This window comes from Motacilla alba, chromosome 2, assembly GCF_015832195.1.
Source record: "Motacilla alba alba isolate MOTALB_02 chromosome 2, Motacilla_alba_V1.0_pri, whole genome shotgun sequence".
Lineage (NCBI taxonomy): Eukaryota > Metazoa > Chordata > Aves > Passeriformes > Motacillidae > Motacilla > Motacilla alba.
The window spans coordinates 104053355-104078104 of record NC_052017.1 but is presented as its reverse complement, the minus strand read 5'-3'; the positions used below and the strand labels follow the sequence as shown (position 1 = coordinate 104078104).

Genomic DNA, 24750 nt, shown 5'->3' with positions numbered 1-24750 from the left:
AAATGAACTGTATTCCAAATGCTGTGAGGATAATTCATAAAATTAGCACTGGTTCTTTAAAATAAACAGTTTTTAGAAGGTTCCTCATTCATCACCCTTTACGCTCACCTCTAGTCATCACATAAACCTTTGACAAATCCCACCACTTTGTTCTGGCCAGTGCTTAGGAGCTATGCTTTCTTTGTAAAGGGTTATCATTGCCATTTTACCACCACTGCAGTTGTAATGACCTAAGCTTTTATTGCATAGTTTAAAAAAAAAGAAATCTTTGACTTTTTTTCCCCAAGAAAGTTAATAATTTTAAAACCAGATGAAACTCAAGGGTGCAAAATAACAGAGCATCTTTGATGCAATCATTTTTAATAGCACAGAGCCAAGTGAGAGCAGCAGCAACATGCTAAAGTCTCAGCTTGAGATTCAGCAAACATCTTGAAAATCGGGCACTTTTCCCAGACATGCAGTAGCAAACAGAGAAGTGCACAGATCACATATCAGTGAAATGCTGATTGGCAGTATCATTGAAACAAGAGCTGTGCAACTTCATATTTCTAGTACAACAAACACAATTCCTTGGAACAAGGATAACCCAAAACTCTACTCCAACCTACGTGATCCACAGTCATATTATGTGATTGTCTAACCACTCCAGGATGTTAGTAAATGAATGTATGAAGTACTGGTACACAAAGCAGTATAATTTTCTAAATTCATAGCAGTCCTCAGCATATCAAACAATTTTGTCACCAAAAAATTGTTACAGACTAATAGATTAACAATAATGGTGCACACAAATGCTTTTTTAGAATGTAAGTATAGGTAATACCAAGTATATAGCTGATCTTGACTAGGGTTTGGCAAGCAAAAATAGGGATAAAGACCTACAGTTGATGGTGTGTGAACTCTTCAGCTAAAACTCATAAATTTTTTGCTTTATATGATACACAAGCCATGCCGTCCAATTTTTATCATTACTTTATGCTCCCATCCTTTTCCTTTAGCCCCGCATGTAGCAAGCAAGCACAAAACATCTGCGTGAGTGTCCACCCCATGCTTACTAATACTTCATACCTTTGACATAATCCAAGTAACACTGCTATCCTTTCATTAATAGTATTCTCCTACTTTACCCTTAAATGTTACATATAATGAATTTAAAAACCAGTATCACCACAGGGTAGGAAGGGTAAAAAATTGACAGGACACAGTATCTTACTCTTCTGCTTGAATGGAGTCTGCAGGAGCTACATAATTGCTTGGGATGTAGCCTGTCTTTCCCGTAGCAATGGATCTTGCTTCCCACCAGTCTCCTTCCCTGCAATGAAACATCATTACCTCTTCCACATATAAACACAACACGTAATTCCACAGCACCTCTCGCATAAGAAAGACAGGTAAATTTAGGTAACATTTTAATTATGAGGGCATCTCAAATAGTTTGTGCTGCACCTACATACATCTCATGTTGCGAGCAACACAAATGCCTCTTAGTGGAATTTAATATTTTAAAGATTTGGGGCTTTTTTTTTTTAATGTCAAACCAAAATGCTTTATGGCAGATGTGTAAGTAAACTTCTGAGTTGTCTAGTCTTCATTTGCCTCTCTAGATCAGAGAGTAACTCCAGGTGCAGAGTCTGGGATGGAGCAGTACCTGTGCCCACCTTTGCTGCTCCAAAGGAGGTAGCTGTGCCTTGCCGGGGAAGGAGGGGAAGGAAGTCACCCAAATGAGAAAAGGCTTGGGGCTACGACAGCTGCTACAGTTCTACATCTGCACTCAAACCCTGATCTCAACCTGAGAAGTTACTGTATTATACATTTTAACCCCATGCTTGTTGAATATTGAATGTATTTAAAAAAAAAATCAATTACCCTTCACTGAAGTAGGATATATGGATTACGAAAAGAACTAAGGATCTAATTATTTCAAACAACCCAGTGAGGTCTGTGAATGAGAACACTTACGTGTTATTTATTATCTGGAACCGTTCACCTTTCTTAAATGAAAGGTCATCTGTAGTTCTAGCTTCATAATCATATAAGGCCACAAATACAGTAACACCACCTTAGGAAAAAGAAAAAAAATCCTGCATGATATAGCAGTAATGTTGCAACACTTGATTTAAGGACTTGGCCATGAAACAATAAATCAGTTTTGATTTGGAAGCAACTAAACACTCTTGGTTGCATCTCATTTTGGAAGACAGATCAATAACCTGCTAATTTCTTAGAACAGAGCTATGTCTATAAAAAGACATTCTGAAAATATGCTTCCATACCACAAAAGGCCACTAGACACATCACTGGAACCACATTAATAATTACAGCACTTATATACAGAAACCTGCATGACGCATCATCAGTAAAAAAACCCAAACCCATAGCTTCTTTATTAAGCTTGCTTCTTGTTAAGAAATGCAATTCTGGAAGAACCTACACCACCACAATAGTGAACCATCAGCCACTAATTTTCACAGAAGTGAAAGTTCCTGCTGCGCTTAACTATAAATAACTGCATTCCCAACTTTTTGAGGTTACGCATCAAGACCTACCCAAGGAACTGAACCAGAAATTAAAGTATTCTCTTGCGGACAAAGACATTCCTCTGCTTTAGCACTGATGATTTTTTTGATGCCACCAAGTCTCCCCACCCATGCAGCAGACCCTTGCTGAGGATGATCCATCAGTGCATTACTCCAGAGAACAAGGACCAAGACAGGTCACATGAGGAACAGCTGCACTCCACCAACACTAAGGAATCCACTTTCCCATCCCACTTCTGGTATAGCTCACACTGTTGAACATGTCCCCCAAGTAAGACAGATGTAGGAGAGGTGGATGGTAGGAAGGCTTCTACACTTACCAGCAGAAAACATTTTTCTATACTTCAAGAACTAATCTATAATACTGGGAAGACAGAGAAGGGGAAGAGGGAAAAGAGAAAAGGATGTTTGAGATGTACAAGCTACTAGCAAAAATAAAGAACCATGTGCCATAACCATGAGAAAGTTAAAACAGAAAATCACAAACAGACATTTCAAAAAGACTTTTTAAGCCCTAGAAATGCTATTTCTTAGTCTAATTAACATTTAGGATGCCTAATGATTGTCCAAGCAATTACATGTTTTTAAATGTATAATACTATATCTTTAATAGGCACATGTACATAAAAGGATATACATGAAAGTCCACCAAGAGAAACATGTTGCATCTGATTTAGGTCTTAAAATTAGCATGACCATGATTAGAAAGAAAGAATACATAATGCAATGGGGACAGTCTGTATGCAACATTCTTCTGCAATGTAGACTTTCTGACATAAGAGCTCCTAATCACCTAAACAGTTTGATTTGGAGTCTTCCTGTGGTTACAGTCTCTCAGCAGGCCTCAGCTGGAAATGAATTTACAGTTCCGTTAAGAAAAACAGAACAAAATCCCCACAGGAGGTTAGAGTAATTGAGGTTGTTTTTTTTTTAAAGTGTGATTTATGAATTCAAAATGAATTAAAATATTCCTTAGAAGTTAGCAGCTCCTAATTTAAGTTAAAAATCAAAACAATTCTACCAATTTTTCTCTTTATTACTGCACTATTTTGATGACTCAAACTTATAGGTAGAGCAAGAAAATAGTGAAGATACCAACTGTATTCACACGAACAGAAAGCAAGTGTTATGGAAATAAACCATCCCCAGAAAGTTCTTCAGCAGATGAAAACAATCAATACTCTCAAGATGCAATATCACAAAAGTTTTTCACTGCATGTAAAGAAACTCGAAAAACTTCAGCTACCATAAAACCTCTTTTTATTCTCAGTCACAACTGTTATTTTTTCATAACAAAGAATAATAAAATACTTTAAGAGAACAGCATCAACACAGACTGATTTAAACAAAGATACTGTCAAATGATATTTCAAGTCTCGTGCAGCTGTTTGCTTTGTGAACCATTGTGAGGTGATCTAGTTTAGTGGCTCAAACCATCTGTAGCCACAAGACTTCCCTTAAAGATTTCCCTTTTATTAGGTCAGAATGCCATCCTCTAATCTATGACTGGTTTTGGAGAGAAGTCTTTACCTTCTTGTTCAGCTAGGGGATTACAGAACACTAGCATAGGTTCATGGAAGGCAAGAAGAGCAGTCCATTTTTCTGTTTTGATTTTCAGCAATATTTTATGAATTCAAAGTATCTAAAGACAGACGATGTGTAATACAGGAGCAGTGTGACGAACTCAGATTTCTTCTACTTTTCTGCTCTAGAGGAATAAAAGATGGCTCAACTTTTCAGCCTCACTGCAGGCCATGACGACAACCATATCATCCTCTTGTCACTCATCACTGATCAACTGGATAAGTACTAGTGACATTTACATCCTGTTTGACAAGCCCATCTATTCTCCTCTCTTGTGAAGCAAAGAGTGACAGAATGTGATCCAGTGTTTTACTGGTCACAAATACAAAAAGCTTAGAGCAGATGAAGGCTGTCATCTCATTTGCTCACAAAAACACCCAATTTTGATTGAGCTGAAAGGCAGTACTGAATGTACCAAATAACTGTTAGTGCAATTTTATTTATGCATGTATGTATTTATGTATGTATGTTTTTTTGTGGATGGGCTGGTTTTACAGAACAAGGAGGAATAATTTCATATGCAGTATCATTTTGCCTAATTGCAAAACAATGGGAGCATTCACACAAATCAGCCTGCCTGTTGATAACTGATTTCACACTGATGAGATATCAGACTCTCTTTTCATGAGAAATCTCTCTTGTTGACTCTGGTTCAAGATATAACATGCTTAAAAACCAGCAGGAACCGGAACAGGCAAGAGAACATCCCTCCTGCCCTCTGCAGCAAAGGATTTGTGGTACCCAGTGGGGGGCTACATCCCTGATGTCTGGTTATGCCCAGGAGTGCCAGCACGCACTGCTGGAGATTCCTACATGACCAAAGAACCAGATCTAGTAAGAAGAAATATTCCAAGGTTCTTGGGGAAGATGAAATACAATAAACTTTCCTCAGCAGAGCTAATGAAAATAAACAAATGCTGCCCTTATTTAATTTTTGCATATGTTCATCCAAAAGAGGGATTCAGAGTCGACTCGCAAATGATACAGGCTAGATGTTCATTTTAATTATTTGGTTTTTAATGTACTCCCAAGAAAAGGACCATGAGGTGATCATTACCTGACAATTCATACTTGGTTTCCTGAATAGCTTAATGCCAAGGTCAGAATGTGTTTTCATGGATCTCAGATTTCTTGTGTTTTTAAAAGACTTTAAATGCCACTGGAACAAGGCAAACACTTCAGCATTGTAATTGTGACAACATTAGAGGTTTGTGGCAAAACTAGAAATAGAATATTAAGGAATTATTTACTCTGTTTTCTGAAGTGTCTGTACAGAGCTTCTACAATAAACTAGTCTGTCTTTTTAGTGTCTCTCAAAAAAAAAATCACTCTCAAAAATATCCATAAAAATGATGAAATTAGTTACATGGACAAAATCAGTATTTTTGTAAAATTTAAGATTTGAATATTAAGGTAGGTTTATAACATCAAATATGCATGTTGCTTTAAAATGCTGTATCTTCTATACCTCAGCCAAAAATGTCTCTGTGTGCTGCAAATTCTATCTTTACATTTTCCATTCTGATTTTCATATGACCACCAAAAATGGGAATTCTACTCTTTCATTTCACACATATTGTTCCCATAGTAATGTACATAGAATATAATGCAAATCCTGTTTAGCTTTATAAATTCATTCAATGTTGTATTAATGTAACTTAAAAGTAATCAGACTTAAAACCAGTTTAAAAAATCGGTTTCCTGAATCTAAAGTGTTTTTCATTTTGTACATCTCTTCAAGTATCCCATACACATCCTTTCAACAGCTTACAACTTCTAATGTAATTTTATCAACTATTCCCATTATTGTCTTTAGTAATGCTTAAATTTCTCTGTCTCCACAAAAATAAAAGCCTGAACACCCAACCTTCATGCTCCAGGTCACTAGTGAATACAGGCTGAATTATCACATGAGCAGTAAAGATACTGAAAATCAGGAATTTCTAAAAGGCAATTTATTTTAAATTTGCAATTTATTTCTGTGTGACAAGGTGTCGTAGTTCGGTTTTTTTTGTGGCTATAGTACTAAATAATAATAGCATCATTTTATGTAACACTCACCTGTTAAAGTACTAGGATATGTACTTGGCACAGCTGAAAATGAAGATGATGCTCCTCCAAAGGGTGTCATTCCTGAAGACCCTCCAAATGGAGTCATGGAATGACTATTAAAATTAACTGCTGATCCCTTTATTGACGGTGACTGTGTTGCTTGGCTGGAATCTGATCCATAATGACTGACATGGGAAATAACAGGTTCTGGAGCATTTTCAGTTCTGTATTTCATGGCTGGGCCTTTACCTTCTTTGCTTTTAATGCACCCCATCGTTGCTTCTATGAGGATGAGAGGAGAAAAAAAAAGAAAAAGAAGAGTTCACCTTCATGTTGTCTTAAGATAGCTAACACAGATATTCCCAAAAAGTTAATCCAAATGTGAATTTATTACTGTTAAAACCCATGCAGAGTGTAAACTCTGATGAAAAAGAGTTCTGGAATAAAACCTAAACTATTAGCAGACCAGGGAAGCCTTAATTATTTTCCCCTACAACTTCACATAATAACAGCACATTTGGATTATTCTTCATCCTGGTTACTTGACAGACTGTAAATGGTAACAAAGAAAAAAAGGGGGAATCAGGCTACAGATGAGGAAAAGACACTGGAGTCTTCTATAGCAGGGTGGAGGGGGAAACAGATGTGACAAATCCAGACTCAATTATAGGAAGCAAATCCAAAGCAATTATACAAAGAAAATGAATGGGGCATTCCTGCTTTCTTTTTAAACATCTGTGCAATGAAGTCTTGACCAACTGCTGACATCTTTAAAGACATGGAGAAGTTTTCATCCGCTGCCAGCCCCCCAAATACATCTCCCAAACAAACCTCAGATATTCACAGCCAGAGGACAGGGTTAAGCTCTAGAGTAAGTAAAATTGCAAAAAACCCAAAAGTAATTGCAATATCCTAAGGGATTTAAAAATGGAACTGTGCCAGGCCAGGTGACAATTTATATCCCTGATGTCCCAGGACTGCCACCAGCTCCCACTACAGGCAGACAGTGCCAGAGTTGTTTACCGTGGGGGCACCTATTACCTGCTGCAGAAGGGAATCAGAGAAGAGACCTGTCACCAGCAATTAACACCGACTGAGCCTTAAGAAGTCACCACCTGTCATTTATCAGGTGGTGACAACTGGTAGCAGGCATTTTCTGGCTTACCCCAGTTGGGAAACAAATCAGGAAGAAAACAGCAGCGCCTTTTAGATGCAGCACTAGTCTGGCATTAAAATCCCTGTGTTATTTGCAGGAGGGGGTTTAAAAATCTACTTTAGCTACAAAAGTAAAACCTCTACAGACACAGGAAATCAACTGCTCCACATTCTTTAATGAATCAAAGAAAAAAATAAACAGCAGGAGCCTGAAAGCATGAAAACCACGTATTTTGATAAGTACAATAACAATTTCACGGACTCTAACTAACAATTAGGGAAACACAGTATTTCCCAATGTGTGTCTAATTATTTTTTCCCTTCTCAATTCCTTCTATACCTTGTTAGCTATTAGACAGAAATACGGAACAAAGTAAATTCTACTAAACAAATGCTGCTGTAATACAGTCATACTGAGAGAAAATAACAGCTTCGTATAACTAACCGTTACAATAATAAAGATACTGTAATTTCCTCAAGAACCATGAATCAGAGTTCCTGGAAGGAACAAGGTCCACAGACAGTGAAACACCCTATAAAATTTAATGCTCAAAAAGATTAACTATATTCACCCTGTCAATTCAGCCCCTAATACTGCAATGTAATACAATTACTGATGCAGAAACAAGCAGCAACAAAGTAAAACAACTTCCCTTTTTACAAATCACATTTATGGTTTTCCACAGAATAATGAATCATCACAAAGCACACCTTTTCAATTATTTTTATTTCTTATACTATTATTGCCAATTTATTAACTATGAACAAATGTTAAGAGAGCCAGGCTCAAATATGTGAATAAGATTGCAATGGGCCTAAATACTTAACAAAAACCACGTTACTTTGTAAAGTAGAAAAGCCAGTTATTAATTCATAATAGAAGTCAAACATCCAGAATCACATCCTTTAAATTTCTCTACCACTGCAAACAGACACTATAATCCAAAATATTTTCTTCTGGCCATGTGGCTGCCTATTGTGAATTCCTGTCTTCCTATAAGGCCTACTTGAAAATTTTTTAAAAACCTGAATTATTTTTTCTGCTAGCATTGAATAAAAATCCAATCACCTTTACAAAAATGTCTTTTTTAGTAGCACTGATTCCTTGCCTTTGGCTGCAAGTTGAGCACTTAATTCAAAAGTCCAGCACACTACTAATGTTAATAAAGTAGATTAAAAAGGAAGCACACAGACATCTGTCCAAATGTCCATCACAAATATTTTTTCTTCCTTCTGGCATTTACCTAACTTCCTAACTTGTAGCAGGCTGATAAGACCTCAAGATAAAAAAAAAAAAAAAAAAGAAAAAAAAAAGAAAAAAAAAAGGTAAAAAGGCAATAAAAAACAGATAGTAAACAATTTACCAAGTCCAGTAAAATTGCTGGATTCTGCCCAAGGAACTGCTGGTTTATCAAATGGCTGTAACTACTATCACCCGTACATGCTCACCTGCTAAGGCTGTGTTAGCAGCAAGAACTTACTATTGGGATGCTTGAGTGTCACAAAGCAAAGCCCTTATTGAAGACCTGAATTCATTCTAGAAAAACAGAATCAGCCTCTCCCCTTGCTTCTCCCCTCCCCAGCCACTTCACTGTTAAGGTAATCTTCTTTCAGGGGTTAAAGAGATTAACAGAGCAGCAGAGATTCAATCAGCACTTCAAAGAGAAAGACATTCAGAAATAAGCAGACAAAAATGTAAACCACTTTTATAACTGTATACCCAAAAAAGAAAATTGAGCAAACTCCTTAGCTTTCAAAAGGAAAAAAAAAAAAAAAAAAGGTGCAATCTGCAGGAAAATTCTATGTATGAATTTGTGAGGATGAATTAGAGGCATGAGGGGAGGTAAGATGACATAAACCAAGAGTGAATAGTAAAAATCCCTGACTGCACATCCTGTGGGGGGAAACCCCCAACGACTTAGTACTGTTTAGTCTTATAATAAATTGCTGGATAAAGAACAAAAAATCCCTAAGCAGCTGGTGTGCAATGCTGGATTTAATTATTCTGGTACTACACTTGTTATCAAAAATGTATGCAACTGAAATAACTTTACACCTATTTTTATCAAGCTTTGCCTGGCCAGCAAAAACATATTAAGGAATAAATTTTTGTCATAAAAAGCTAACAGCTCTCTTTCTGACGCACTGAACTCTTTAGAAATAGATTCAGATGGGAAATTCCTATTTTCACTGCAGAAGTCCATCTATTTAAAGAAATGCTGGCCCAAGGTATCTTATTCACAAGCCACTGACTTCCCACTTGTTAGATCATTATTTCACACCAGACTGGTGTCTGAGGCAATCTATTCGAGTAACTTCAGCATCTTGTTTTTTCTTTGAAACAAACATTCACCTATTGATTCTGATCACTGTGCCCACACGTTTTGGGTGGGAAAGGGTGGCAGTGAGCTTGCTGGAGGTGTATCAGGAAGCCATACTCAGAAAGGCATGGATTTATGCCCAGCTGTCTTGTTCTGCCTTCTAGATGAAAACAAACCTCTGTTAGAATGTTTTCAAGTAGAAACAGAAGCTAAAATGATCACTGTTAAGGACAGCTGAAGGTTAACAGGATGCCCACAGAAATCAAAAGAAGAATGAGAGTACCCCAGGAAGTAGGAATCAAATGAAAATTTAGTAGCATCTCACTGGATTTGCACTTTTTGGAGAAGTCATATAAAGAGCAACAGATAACTGTTATTCAATACTGTACAAACATCTCAGGCAATGAAGAAGACCCTTAATAAACACTCTGAGAAGATGAGAGCTCCAAGAAAGTCAGTGTTTCCCTCTTATCTTCCCAACTCCTTTTTATAGCAGAGTGCCAGATGAGAGGAAAGCTTTGTTCAACAGTAATTGAAAAGTGTGGCCAGTAAAGTCTTTGTGTTGGCATTTTTCTGCTTTCCTTTAAGGATGAGCTATCAGACCAAGAAAAACAAGTTTTTCTTCTAAAGCCATTGTATCTTAGCATACTGACAAATTCCCTCAGGGTGTCTGCAGCCTTGTCCATCCAGCCCAGAGAGGTGGGTGTCACAAAGAACCTACTCGTTTATCTAACATGTCTTTGCTCCTTCCAGTTGGTAGTTACATAAGTTACCCCGTGGTTCCTTGGGACACAGGATTGTCAGGAGTGCTTCAATGATGGTCTCCTACTGGCACGAAGGAAGATTATATAAAGTTTTCATTGCAAGAGGGCATTTCAACTCAGGTGGATAAACTGACTGTGTTCCAGTCACATGCCTTAGAGCAAAGCAGCCTGCAAATATCTCCAAACACTGAGCCCATACTCTACCCATCAGCATCAAGATTTTGAGGGCTGGGTGTTAGCACCTGAAACCCTGAACCAAAGGGCTGGGAGAGGCTCATGTTTGTTTCACTTGCTGTAATGCACTTGATAACAAGACCCATTCACTATTAAAAAAAAACCCCAAAAAACCAAAACAACCAAACAAAAGACATCCAAGAAAACTGGTGTTTCCTTTAGGGGCCAACTGAATATTACTCTGATTTTTCTCTTGTGTTACAATGCAGCATGTCCCAGTTGCCTTCTGGAGACTTCATCTTGAGTAAGGCCAGGAGAAACAGTCACATGTAGCAGTTTCAATGTGCCACAAAGGGAAAGATGCTCTAGGGACTTCCTCTCTTCTCAACTTCTCATATAAACCAGGTACCGTACCATAACTAAGAGGTATAGCAAATGAAAATCACTAAGGGAAGGGCAGTTTGCAACATTTTGATTTCATTACTTTTGATTATTGAAATTGTTCATACAGCTAAAAAAGAGCACAGACAATTTTTCACTACAAAGAGTACGTCAAGTTAGAACAAGCAAATCAAGTCTGTTTCCAGAAGGATAAGGCAAGACTGCAAATATTTTCCCACCTAAAACATACGAAAAATCCTCCAACTAAGAAGTAACTCCCCGTGCTACCTAATACAGAAAAATAATTTGAGGTTCACAAATGCTAATAAAAAGATGAAAAAAACATTGAAGATTTCCACTGCTACTATAGCTTCACTTCTCAGTGTTAGCATAAAAAAGTAATTGTTTCTGTCAAGAAAAGACATGCCTTCGCTTCTGTAAAACAAATGCCTTACAAAAAGGTCTTACAAAAAGGTCTTCTTAACTTTCAACTAAAGTAATGATTAAAAGTTATTAAAATTTCATGCAGTGATAAAGACAGGATATTCTGTGGGAAGTTTGCTAATGGATCCATTAGCTGGCAGCTGTCTATTTGCTCAAACAAGTGCAGAGCTGATTCCACATGTCACTGGAGACACAGAACCTATATTGGCTTTTTGTACACTGGGCAAACAGTATAGAGCATCTGCCAAACAGCTGGCTTCAGCTGGTGGTATTGAAAAATCATTCGTTACATGTGACACAGACTAAAAAAATTGAAAACCACTAGTAAAGAGGCTAACAAGTCTTTAGCCCTGATGATAATACCCAGCTAATTCAGTCCATCTTTAACAGGTCACTGCTTTGGTATGAAAACAAAAGTGCACTCTCTTGTCTGCAAAACAACCTGCTTTGTTTATAAAGGACAGTAAAGAATTGCCCTGTGTTCTTTGCAGAGTACATGCAATTTTTTAAAATTATGCCGTTTGTATCATGGGATACAATTTATCTTTTATGAACTGTCATAAACTGCAGGGTTTGCTTACTTTACCATGAACAATCCATGACATTTCAAAGAATGATGTTCTACTGTATTCAGTTTTATAATTAGCAGCAACATTAGTGTAATGAGGCCTTAGAGAGTCTGCATCATTATGCATTTAAAGTGCAACTGACATGACCTTGCAATTAACGATCTAATAAGGAACAAAAAGTGAAGATAAAGGAAGAAGCATTAAAAAACACCCACTGCAGCAAGCATTTATGTTACTTGACTTTCAATGTTTATCACACATCTTTCTGGAGCTCTACACCAAAAAAATACCTATAAACCAATACTATTAGACCTCATCTTGCCCATACTAAAATAGATATTTAAAACCATGCTCTTTATTACTAAGGCAATCTGAACTGTTGAATGCTAGTGGCTGTACAGACCTAGTGCTTCTTTGAACATGACTATACAAACACATTAAACAAAGAAATCTAGGGCTGCTGTGATAATGATTTTGATTTCACAGCAACAGAACAGATTCCAGACTGTTTTCTAATAAAGCTACAGCTACCCATTGTGGCAAACAGGGGATTCTGAGGGGGTACAGAGAAAAAGCTGAGTATAAAAATGCTTTTTAGGTGGACATTTTGCATTTCAGAGTCAAAAAATATTGGAAATATTACATATTTCTATTCTGGTTTATGTTTTTTTACAGGACTCAGAATTTTGAATTTGCTTTAAATTACTGATTGATAGTGATCCTTCTACTGGAGGAACCAGTTAGCTGGCTTACAAGATCACAACAACCATGCTCTGAAGAAATACAAGATTCCAAAATGCTACCTGAAAAACAAGGATAAGCAGAAATTGCTAAAAGAATAAGGTCCTTCAATCTTTCATGTCCTCCTTGATTTCCTTTTTTTTTTTTTGAATGAAAGAAGTTCAATGGAAGTTTGTTTCCTCTGAGGTTTGAATGGCTTAGACATGGGAGATTTACCCAGACATATCAGACTTTCAACATCGTACCTATGCAGGAGTCTAAGGATTTACAGTCCTCCAATTTGGATCATCCCAAACACAGGCTTCTCTACTGAAAACACACTTACTGTCCTTGTTGGAACTAACAGGTAGGAGATGGAACTGCCTCAGCAGGCAGTACAATCTTCATAACAGTGCACAACAGGCCCTAGGAATCCAACTGCAAGGTCCCATTGGATGCTAGGTAGCAAAGCTGAAGGAAAAATTTACTATGGCAAAGAAAAGTTCTAAAAACAAAAGTGGAATAAAGGGTTATCAGTGAGGCAAAGTTAGGAGAGATGTGAACACTCTCTATTTTTTATCTCAGTTACATTCCTCCTTTTATCTGGGTCAAACACATGTAGGATCTCCTCCCACTCACTCTGAACCTGTAGAGGTACAGATTTGTGTACCTCTAAAGTGTCTTTCACTGTAGAGACAGGCAAAGGCTCCAAGAGCATGCTGGAGACAATGACCATTGTCAAGGATGACATGCAGCTGGCTCTGCAAAACATACATATTCACAAAATTGTGCTTATTTATAGTCAGAGTTTCACCTACACTATCTAGGCTATTAGGTTTTCTTTGACCAGATGTTATATGCAAGAAAAGGTGGAGCTTCCAATCAGACTAGGAAGTGGCCAAGAATGACAGACTAGAGGTAGAAGAAAGCAAGCCTACTGTAATTTTAAACACGCTTCTAGGAAAAGAATAGCTAGTTGATTATTTTATCTTCAGTAGTGGCCTTTGCCTCTAGCCAGGAGTTCTACCTTCACCGTGGATCTGGACTGTGAAAAAAAAAAAAAAAAAAAAAAAAAGGCTGTCTCTTCTTTTTATAAAGAGCTATCAGCAGGAGATGCCTTGGAACATGAGACAAGCAGGATGAGGGCAGACTGCTCTGAAATTCCCCTCAAAGACTAAAGACTCAGCTACCTGAAGAAAACTCCAACAGGTATGTCCTAGTTTATGAATTTAAACTAATGTAATTATGTTGATGCACATCTGCACAGGATTTACATTCTAGCATGTCTTCACTGGAATTGTTTTATGCTTATTGGTTTAAGTCAGAATAATCTTACCCCAGAAAATAGAAGTAGTTATTACTATACTGACACTGACTTAAACACCAGAAACATTCTGATCTAGACAAGGCTTAGGAAAACCCACAGGTGGCAAGTGTCACAGCCAGGGCCAGGACTGAGATCCTGCAAGGGCAACTGTAGCAGCCTGACTTTCAGTCTGATACACCAGCGCAAGGCAGCCTCATCCAAACCGCTCAACATCTGAAAAAGCACATTCCCACCATCAACCTCCTTGTCCTCCAGCTACTCACAGAAACGATCTCCACTTCAGCTGGAAGCTGCCTACCTTGTGTGCAAGACAATGGAAAGCACAAAAGAAAGAAGTTGCTGGGTGAGAAAAAGCCCCAAGCAAATAAAAAAATACCTAACACCCCAAACCCACCGGCTGCAGGCACAGAGCCTAGCTGGGGTGCCTGATTGACATCAGAGGGAGCTGTTTCTAACTTCCAAAGCAGAGCAGAGAAAATATGACAAAGTTGAATAGTTAAAATTAATTTTAAAAACCCCTACCACCTGCCAAATAGAGCTTCTACATCAAGAAAGTTTGTTTTCAGGATGTATATTGAATTTTGAGTGAAGTCAACATATTCTTCACTTTCAGAAAGGGTGAAAAGGCAGACAATGCAAAAGACATAACACTTGTGGATTAATTTTCTTTATTCCAACAATCAAGATCACAAGGGAGAGACTAACTAAAATATCAGAATTGCAAAAGCAGTTTTATGTGATGAAATATATAATGCATATACATGAGACCATTTTTAAAATTTAGAGTTACAACGTCTAGCCATACAATTTCAAGCCCTTACCACACAAAGACATTTTCTCTGACAACAGATGATACTAGAGACAAAACAACCAATATATTGTCTAGACAATATTACTGCCTCTGTATTGTCTTGAACATTTAAGTAGATAGTCAATAAATAAATGCAGAAAAGAACAATTCTGCTGGGTTTTTTTAATAGTGTAATGGCTATTTTTATTGACATGCAAATAGTTACAAGTGTCTTAAAAACTAAAAGTTTGGTATGTTTAAAAAGTCTGGCCAAAAGATTGTTTCAGATTTTAAGGCATGTCATACCTTGTCAAAGATATCCAGGATATTTTAGACAGGATGTTGGAATCAATTTATGAACAGAAATATTTTGTTTTCATTGAATTTTATTTGGAAAACAACAAACCTATGCCTGGTATCATAGACCGTTTTCAATCAGTTTTCAGACATTCTATTTAAGTCTATTAAAAATAAAAAAAAAAAGTATCCAAAAGTTTTTTAAAAAGCCACTTTTAAATTTTGTTTACTAAATTAAACTAACATCGGCTTTCTGGTTCTCACAGAATGAAGCATGCAAAACATGTTCCCAAGGGACAATTGCCTTACAGAAAAACCAACATAAAACTTACATGGTAGAAGAACAAATTGCATTTTTGTTCTGAAAAGATAATTTAAGAAGCAATTTCTTTCAATGTTCAAGTATGAACTACATATGATAAAAGAATGACAACATTTGCAAGCTCCCAGAAACTCAGAGATATTGAAATTCTCATGAATCATTTTCATCTTGTCAGCTGGGCATACTTTAAGATGACAGAAGAATTCAGGATCAGCAAGAATCCTCTTGCAACTTCATTAGTCAACTCAGAAATATAAAGGAAAGGAACTGTTGCAACAACTTAACCTAAAGTTAAGAGATAAATGAATGAAAGAGCCTATAATGTTATATTCATCCAAATTATAGCACAGGGTCACTGATAAGAAATCTCATGGAACTTAAGACATTATTTATTTGCTGTGTGTTTGATACACTGTACTTTACACTTTGCACATTCCTGCTTTGCAGACATGAATTTCCCATCTACTCTTTGCCAAAACATCACCCTAAGCTGAATGCAAATTCTCCTTTATTCTCAATGCTGTTTTATCCTAATATACTCGACATGATTACCATGTTAAGAAAAATCAACAGATAAAGTGTTTAAGGCCAATCATTAAGTCAAATTACTGACAAAATGTTGCAGCTCATTTATTCAAGGACTATATACCCAGACCTGCTTCAATTATCTCTCTGCTGAACAACAGCAAAGATTTCAAGAAGACAGCTGGAAAATATCAACCTTTGGACTGAAACAAAAAGTGAAAGTATGTATAAACAATTACAAACACACATGTACATTGTTCTTCATTAATCAATAGCTTTAATCAGTAGTATTTTTCCTTTGTACATAAAAAAAGGTCAAAAGTACAATTAAATTGTAAAGAAATTCAAAATGAAACAAATAAACAAAAAAGATGACATCTGCTAAATAACACCCTTATGAAAAGAGCTGGGTGATTTTTAAAAAAGAATTATTACCCTAATAACTATCATTAGTGCTGTTCTACTGTTTCTCTACTGACAGATATAATAGTGTTCATAGGCAAGAAGACCAGGAGAAATTTTCTTAATTAGCTAGTTAGGCATCTTGCACAATAGAGGCCATAGGGCTGCCCTAAATTAATTTTTCCTTTTATGGTCCTGAATTTACACACATGCCCAAACTCATTTGAAATTACTGTTATGGAAAGCTCACCCACAGTCTGGACAAGTCTACATTTTGAGCACAGTAACCACTAGAAGTACATGCCTCACATCCCATCTGAATTTAATGGCAACATCCAGAAAACACCTTTGCTTTGGAGCCCTACTGCTACCCTGCTCCTGTTTCCAGTGTAATAAAGATCACAGCTCACTTAAACCTTCCCTTTGACAAGACTCATGCAGTCCCTCTAGGCTCCAGTCTATCAAATGGCTCTTCAGTCACTCCATGACCTCATCAAATCACCTCCAAGATCCCTCAGTTTTTTCAGAAACTCCCATTAACAGTGATCACTAGGAACAGACATGGCATTCAAGGTAGGGGATATTCCTTAATCCTTCTTCCATTTAATCACAGAATGTTTTGAATTGGGAAGGATCTTTTAAGATCATCTAGTTCCAGCCCACATGACCCTGAGCAGGGATATCTTTCACATTGAGCAGGACCCCATGCAACCTGGCTGGGGATGAGGCATCCACAACAACTCTGAGCGATTTGTTACAGCGTCTCATCACCCTCACCCTGAAATATTTCTCACTTGTATGTGATACCAAGCTATGGTCTTTCAGTTTAAAACTGCTACCCCTTGATCTGTCACTACAGGCCCTGGTAAAAGTCTCTCTCCGTGCTTCTAACACGCTCCATTTATATACTGAAAGTCTGAAAGTCTACAATAACTCTTCCTGGAGCCATTTCCTCTCCAGACTGAACAATCCAAACTCTGTAAGCCTGTCCTCATGCCCCAGCTCTCTGCTCATCATCGTGGTCTCCTCTGCACCTGCTCTAACACTTCTACACTGTTCTTATGGTCAGGGCCCCAGAGTAGGACACAGCACTCCAAGTGGGGTCTGAGCAGAGCAGAGCAGAGGGGCAGAATCACCTCCCTTGACCTACTGGCCACACTTCTGATGCTGCCCAGGATACGGTCACCTCATGCCCAATTTTTCATGTACCAACATCTAGCTAATTCTTTGCAGGGCTGCTTTCAATTAATTCCTCCTCCAGTCTGTATTGCTACTGGGGATTTCCCTGATCCAGGAGCAGGACTTTGCACTTGACTTTGTGGAAAATCATTATGCTCCCTGGGCCCATTTGAGATCTTTAGTATTTATTTTGACAGCAGCATTATGATTCTTAGGTCTTTTTCAGCACTGCTCTTGCACAGAATTTTCCATATCCCGAAAGCATGGTGCACATCCTTCTTGCTGAAAGTAAATAATAATTTTTCTGTATTAAACAGACATGACTCTCAGTTAATCCAGACAACTCTAATCCTGGAGCTGCAAGACAAATTTGGAAAAAAAAATTCAAAAGCCTATCACTCCTCTGAAAGTGGAGACATAAGGACACACTAAGAGTCTCACCACTACTCTATCTAGAGTTTCTTACTATTATCTTCAATACTGCATTGCCTTGTTCATCATCTGCCCTGTAAGCACCAGGCACTGTGCTTTGCAATGTGCATGGATCTCAGCTATGCAGCAGTTCCACCTTCCAAGTTCATCTGCTTCTGCAGGACGAAGACATATGTGCTGCACCTCAGCAAGCACACCACCACAGGAAAGCACTCACATTCTTCCTGTCTTTGTAAGCAGGACCGGCTCATTTGTAGGTTACAGCCACTTGTCCTAAACAAAGGCTGGTTCCTGCAAAGTAGGTGTATCCTATGTCCCCAACAGAAAAGTTTTGTTCCAAATGTGGGAACTTCACTCATGATTTCATTAACTTTCTACTGAAAAAAAATATTCATTCTTTGCTTTCTAAAACTAGGATACTACCTTCCCTTACATTCATGTTGTTTCAATTGCTTAAGGGATCAAATTATTCAACCTTTCCCAGCTCCAGACTAGCAATCAGAGAGACTTGTACCAAGCATACCAAGCCTGCAATGATGGCATGTAACGTGGAACCACATAGTGCTTGCTTCCCATTCTCTGTTTGCTTTTGTTTTGACTCACCTTCTGCTGATTTTCACTCTACCACTTAAAACCACTGAAAGGGCTTTAAACAGAGTTCCTAAAAGCATTTCCACAAAAGATGTCAAAGACAAGCTTTTCCTGAGGGTGTTCTTACTTGAAGGAGTGAAGCACAGGGAAACACCTTAGTATTTCCCGTGATGGGAAGCTTTATCAACATACATCTCAAAAACAATGTTGAAGTCTTCTAATGATATTTTAGAGATGACATCAGTTTTGTTTCCCTTTGTAAAAGGTTTTCCATATTAGTCAATGGGCCTTCCCTCTGACACAGTCCCCTCTAATGTATGTTCCAAGCATGAACTGGCCAACAACACATAACACACATCATCAGCCACTACTCCCTGGACATGAGCAAAGCGAACACAACAGATAACTTTGGTAGGTTTTAGCCATGGTAAAGGCTAAATAAAACAGTAACAGAGAAGAGAAGGGTGAGTAAAGGAGAGAAGAGATGCTGGAACAACAACTAGAGGGTGGAAAGTTATCTTTAAAAGATAAATAAGCCACTAATAATCAAAGAGCGATAGGAAATAGTTTTGACATATTTCATGTAAGTAAATACTTTTGACTTCCAAAAGGATACACCACAGCACAAAGATACTCTTCAGTTTTTATTGACCAGTTCAGGCAATGTTTTTCTAAATAGGCAAGTAAAACCTTGGTCATTTTGTATTCTCAATCACTCTGGTACCTTGTTTTCAGAAGTGAACAATGTATGTTTAAGAATTCTCTTTAGGCTAATTAACTGCTGTTTAGTAACAAGTTTTCTTGTTCATAACCAGTAAGCAGGGCTTTTAGCAATATTCTTTTGACTACAGAAGTACTGCCAGAAGGAAGGACAATTTCCATTTCAATTAAATGTTAAATTGAAGGGTGGAAGGAAGTTGTTAAGGATTTAGCAGAAGCATGCACGCTGAACAACTTACTCCTCAGTAACCTGCATGAGTTTTTAAAATTTTGGTCACAGGTCAGAATGATCTCAGTCATAAGTAACAAGGAAACAACAAATTTACACTATTCAAAAAGAACTAATGTTGCCTGATAGAGATATTTCAATGACAGAACTGCTGATCTTCAAAAATAAGGAGCATGATTAAAACAGCTTAAATGAAAACCACTTTGCTGCAGATTTGAATGTCTGACTGAAAATTTCAGTCAACCCAAATATTTATTGAAAACAAAATAAAAATTATAAGCATTTAAAATAATTTACATAATAATTTTATCATGTCACCATAAAACAAGAAAAAGGAAAAAGTCTTCCCATTGTTCTATGTCTCTTCTGGAAGGTGGGGGAGACATATTTTATGTAGCTTTCTTACTTATTTCAGTGTTTTAATTCTTCTTATACTGATGGTTTACAGATGTGTAAAAACTTGCATTTCTCACTTCTCATAAGTTGCAGAAGAAAGATGTATCTGAGAGAAAGTTACATGTCATCCCTATCCAGCAGAAATGGGATTTCTTTGCTAAGCTCCTAAACTTCTAAAATTCTTTAAGTCCTTACCAGCTTTATAAACTTAATACTTCTAAATGTCATCTTTCCAGCAGGAAGCAATGCAATACTATCATGCCACAGGTTAGCCTTAAGAACTAATTTTGCATATTTTTCAACACTGTCTTTTGGACTAAACACGAAATAGATCTGCTGAAAAACAGGTTCAGCTGCTTGGAACAGTCTGTAGACTGCTGGCCAGAATCTACTGCAATTCACAAAGAATAGTACTAAGAGGGATAACTCAGCCTGAGCAGAATTAGAGGTAAATGCCTGGACCTGCAGCCACCAAAGGAGTGACACAGTTCACTGGTGATTGGTCTATGGTAAGATCTGCACAAGACAATACTAAACTCCAAATACACAGTAAGAAAAAGAAGAAATACACAGAAGGGAGTAACCCCTTTGCACCTGTCTACAGGGAAGCAGTAGGTAGCACTTCATATTTCAATCAAGTACTGGCTGTAACTCAACAGGAAGAAGGGATATTGTCCTCAAGCAAAGTCCTATTCGACATCCAATGGAGAGCTCAGCAACTGCTCCTTATCACACAAACTGACAGGTTTTCATTTTCTGCTCCCACAACACCCAGCATTAAACTGCCAGGCTAGGAATGGGAAGAATTACCCAGCCACTCCCAACTGGTAGAGACTAATGGGCTTTATGTTCCCTCTTCGAGGGGATATTTTTTCCTAAAAGTGCCCGGCAATTTCTAGTTGATAAATTCTCTGCTAGTGCTAAGGGCTGGTGATCTGTTTTACCTGCCCTCATATCTTTCCACAGCTTGACACAGCTACTACTTGTGACTTTTGCTACTTTTGTTAAGAGACCTGAGAACTGCTTCACATCCTTGTCAGTACAAGTAAGGAGCCCAAACAACATCTGTACAACATCCAGTTCTCCTAGTTAGGAACACCAATAACCTTTTGGGTCCAAGTTTCCAGCCACTGATTTCCACAAAGCTCCTAGTGAGGAACTCCTCTCCCCATCATGGTTGTGTCTGGTGGAGTAAGATGTTCAAAGGATACACTTTTCTATTATATACATAACCACAAATGTTCTTGTGAATGATTTCTTAACCCCAAACTACTTTTCTAGAACCTTCAGGCTGATGTAGGAACTAAAAAATTCTCATTTCAATGCAAAAAAAAATCCCCAAACCCAGCAGACCTGACAGAACTCTACCATCCTTGATATATAACTGGACATAAGAACAGTAAATGGTATAGAAAAATAAAAGTGGTACAATAGCAATTAGATTGTAATAATTCTTTATATTTGATTAAAGTATTAGGATAGAATCTGATGGCAGGACTTGATCAGTGTGATCATGAGGAAAAAATTGCCACAAACCATGACAAAAAAAGCAGTGTTTCCAAAAGGAAAAAAAAAACCCCAAACATAGGAGATTGCCCGTGACAGGAATCAAAACCTATAAACAGGAAAAATGAATGGGGGGGGGGGGGGGGGGAGGTGTTCTGTGTGCGCATGAGTATGGCACAGCATGAAAAGTACTTTAAAAGGATACCAGTCATACCAAGTGTCTGTTCCAGACAAACAGAAACAAAAAAGGTATTTGCACTGCCTACCTTTTGTACCTGAAAATTTGAAGACTGGATCACCTCATACAATCTTTGTGTATAACCACTGTAGAAACACAGGCTCCTATAGAGGAGCAATGATTTTAAGGACACTGGATTTTTTTTTTTTTTTTTTTTTTAATTCCTAACATGTTAGCAGAAAGTTCTGAGCAGAAGGACATCTTTCTGACAACAGGGACTAGCATAATGAGAAGAGCCGGGCACATAACCCTGTTGTCATCTCCTCACACCAGCAATCAAACCAGCTGTCAGGAAGAGTCAAACAGCCCGGCAGAGTTATATACTTAGAAATTAAGCAATGTGAATATACCTGACTTGTAGCTTTCAAACCTGCTGTAAAGGCAGAGCAGCTCCAAACAACACAAAATATGAAACAGGCTTCAGAGTGCTGATTTTAAACCTCTGAAACACAATTCATGCAAGAAAAAAAAAAGACTTCTACTCAATTGTTGTGCCAGTCAAGCTTGTGTCCTTTAAAAATAATTCCCTAGTTTAAACTAATGACATTTATATTTGGTAATGGACTTCAGGTGGAATTCATCTTCCAAATTTAGACATCCATCTGGGGGTGAGATGAATCATGCAGTGAAAGTGCTTATTTCTCTCCACTGACTATAACGGGAGCCTACAGAACCAGCTCATGTATAGGCAGCCAAAGCTGGCATTAACCAACCTGTCTCCTGACAGCTAATGCACAAGTTTAAGTAGCATGGCATGCCTCATGGTCATCTCCATCCACAGTCTCAAAAAATCAGGCTAGAAAAGTTGTCCTTCAGGGAGAGGGTGAGAAGCAGCACTGGCACAAATTAGCAACTGGAATTAGCTTAAGTCGTATATAAATATTAGCACCCATTATTTTCCCCTTGCACAACAGACAGGTGTTTGTTCATGGAAAAATAAGTGCACCTTTCAAATAAAATTCCACATGCTTCTGACATCTTTGTACAAATCTTGATATCTGTTGAATATGAAATAATTATTTTAAAATAACGTAACTATATAAGGAAAGCTATCAGGAAATCCGTATCTTCAGATAATGATATGTAACTGGATGAAAATATTTTATGAAGTCCACTAACTCCTTAACCTCAGCCTAAACTTCCAAAATGTTTCTACATAAAGCAGGAACTAAAGATTTAATAATCAGCTACATAGTAAAGTATACTACTAAATCAAAATAATCCATTTTGGTTGAACCAAACAGTTAAAACCAGTTATTTGCAGAGCTGCCACCTTCACAAAAGGAACAGGGCAGCTATACTAAATAGCACTCTCTTGTTTCAAATAGTCTAAAGATTCTCAAATGGAATATTGCTGTCCAACACAGTATTACTTCTTAATTTACAAGTAGCAAGATCTCTTGATTATGTCAATAGTCATTAGAGACACAGAGAAGTGTATTTTTACCAATAAGCATGTCTGGAGGAGGAAGTGCAATACAAAATCACCACAACAGAGTCAGAAGGGAGAGCAGAAATAATCTGCCTACAGTCAGCCCAGGCCATGCATTTGTTCGACCTAAACACACTCAAAACCACCTCTTCCTTAGAACATCCATTACATGACCAAAATGTTCTATGCACCAGTAAGAGGATAAAGTCTTATGAAATTAAGCCATTGACTGACACATACCTGCAGTCCTATCCCTGGTCTGAACATGATCAGATTTTATATTTTGGAGATTTTATATTTTGGTGGCACGCACAAGGTCTCACAAAGAAAAGAATATGTAACCAGTAGCCTTAAAACCCTTCTTAAATATCTCAGCACCCCACTATGGGCCAAAGTTTGAGTACTACTGCTAGAAAGGATTCTGGAAAACTAGTAACAGAAATAAAAACAGAAAAGGAGTAGGCTTTGAAACAAAGTGATGGATGTACTAAGCAAGATCCAGAGGTCCATGTCCATTGAAATAGCCTCTCACTAACAGCAGCCAAGAGTGGAGCATGCAAGATACAATAAATACACAGCAATGTTTCCCAAGAATATTCTTTGATCCCGCAATGGTCTGCAGAAGCAGGATTTCCTGAACAAGAATAGGTAGGTATTTGATGATTCTTCCACGAAACAGCAGTTTCCCTCTACACTGATGTAATGTTTAGACTCCTTAAATTCCTGAGGCAAGAAATTCTATAGCTTAATTACACGTTCTGTTGGGAACCACCTCCTTTTGTCTGTTTTCAATTCATAGCTGCTATTTTCATTAGACACCTCTTAGCGTGCATGCACTAAAAAAAGACAGTGAATAAACACCCCCTATTTTTGTCCCATTAGTTGCTGAACACTTAACAAGATGCTGTCACACCAGTTTTGGTCACCTTTTCTACCTCAACAAATTCATGCTGCTCCTCTTACAGAAACTGTCCCATATTTTGGATTTTCTCTTCCTTGAAACTTCAACTATGTTCTTTTTACAGCAATGACAGGGATAGGTGTAAGCAGGGCAAAACTGCGTAAGATGATTAAATTTCTTAGAAGTTATAATCATTATTCTCCCTTTCTTTCCTAACCATTTCTAGTGGCAATAGTCAGCTTTGAAGTCATCTTTTTCGATGAGAAGGCAAGCTTGTTCTTCCCCAGCTCCAAATAGAACACATGAAGCAATTCATGGGAAATTTTATCTCCCATTTTAATGTCTGGTTGCTGAGCAATGTCAGGTTCCTGTGTAACGCTAGGGTCTGCCTTTGCATCTGCTACCCATCAGTGAAGTTTGTGAGCTCACTTTTCTTCTATACGCCTTATTAATTTCAACATGCTCCATTAACATAACCCTGAAGAATTACTACCTGGAGCCCCTCTCTATTTACTCCAACCCTTCTCTTATATTTTAGTCATTAATTTGACCGCATAAAATCCTTTCCCCCCATCCTGCGACTGCTTGGTTTCTTCAAAATTCTTTGGTTGTGGTCCTTGTCAAATGCTTGTTGGACATCCAAGGAAACTGCTTCTGTCAGATCTTGCTTATTCATGTACTTGCCTTCGAAAAACCTCCAGTGAGTTTGCAAAACATGACTTCCCTTCACAGCAGGCTTCTAACTCTTCCTCAATACATCAT

The 24750-nt window shown here is 37.7% G+C and overlaps 1 protein-coding gene across 1 annotated transcript in view; it reads right to left on the bottom strand.

Moving 5' to 3' along the window:
• Positions 1-24750, bottom strand: part of YES1 (YES proto-oncogene 1, Src family tyrosine kinase) — a 51882-nt gene that overhangs the window by 9421 nt on the left and 17711 nt on the right. The window contains exons 2-4 of the mRNA XM_038127457.1: positions 6183-6455; positions 1960-2059; positions 1214-1312 (exon numbers count right to left, since the gene is read on the bottom strand). Of these exons, the coding sequence (XP_037983385.1) occupies positions 1214-1312; positions 1960-2059; positions 6183-6447 (464 nt within the window). The 5' untranslated portion in view covers positions 6448-6455. The remainder of the gene's footprint in view (positions 1-1213; positions 1313-1959; positions 2060-6182; positions 6456-24750) is intronic.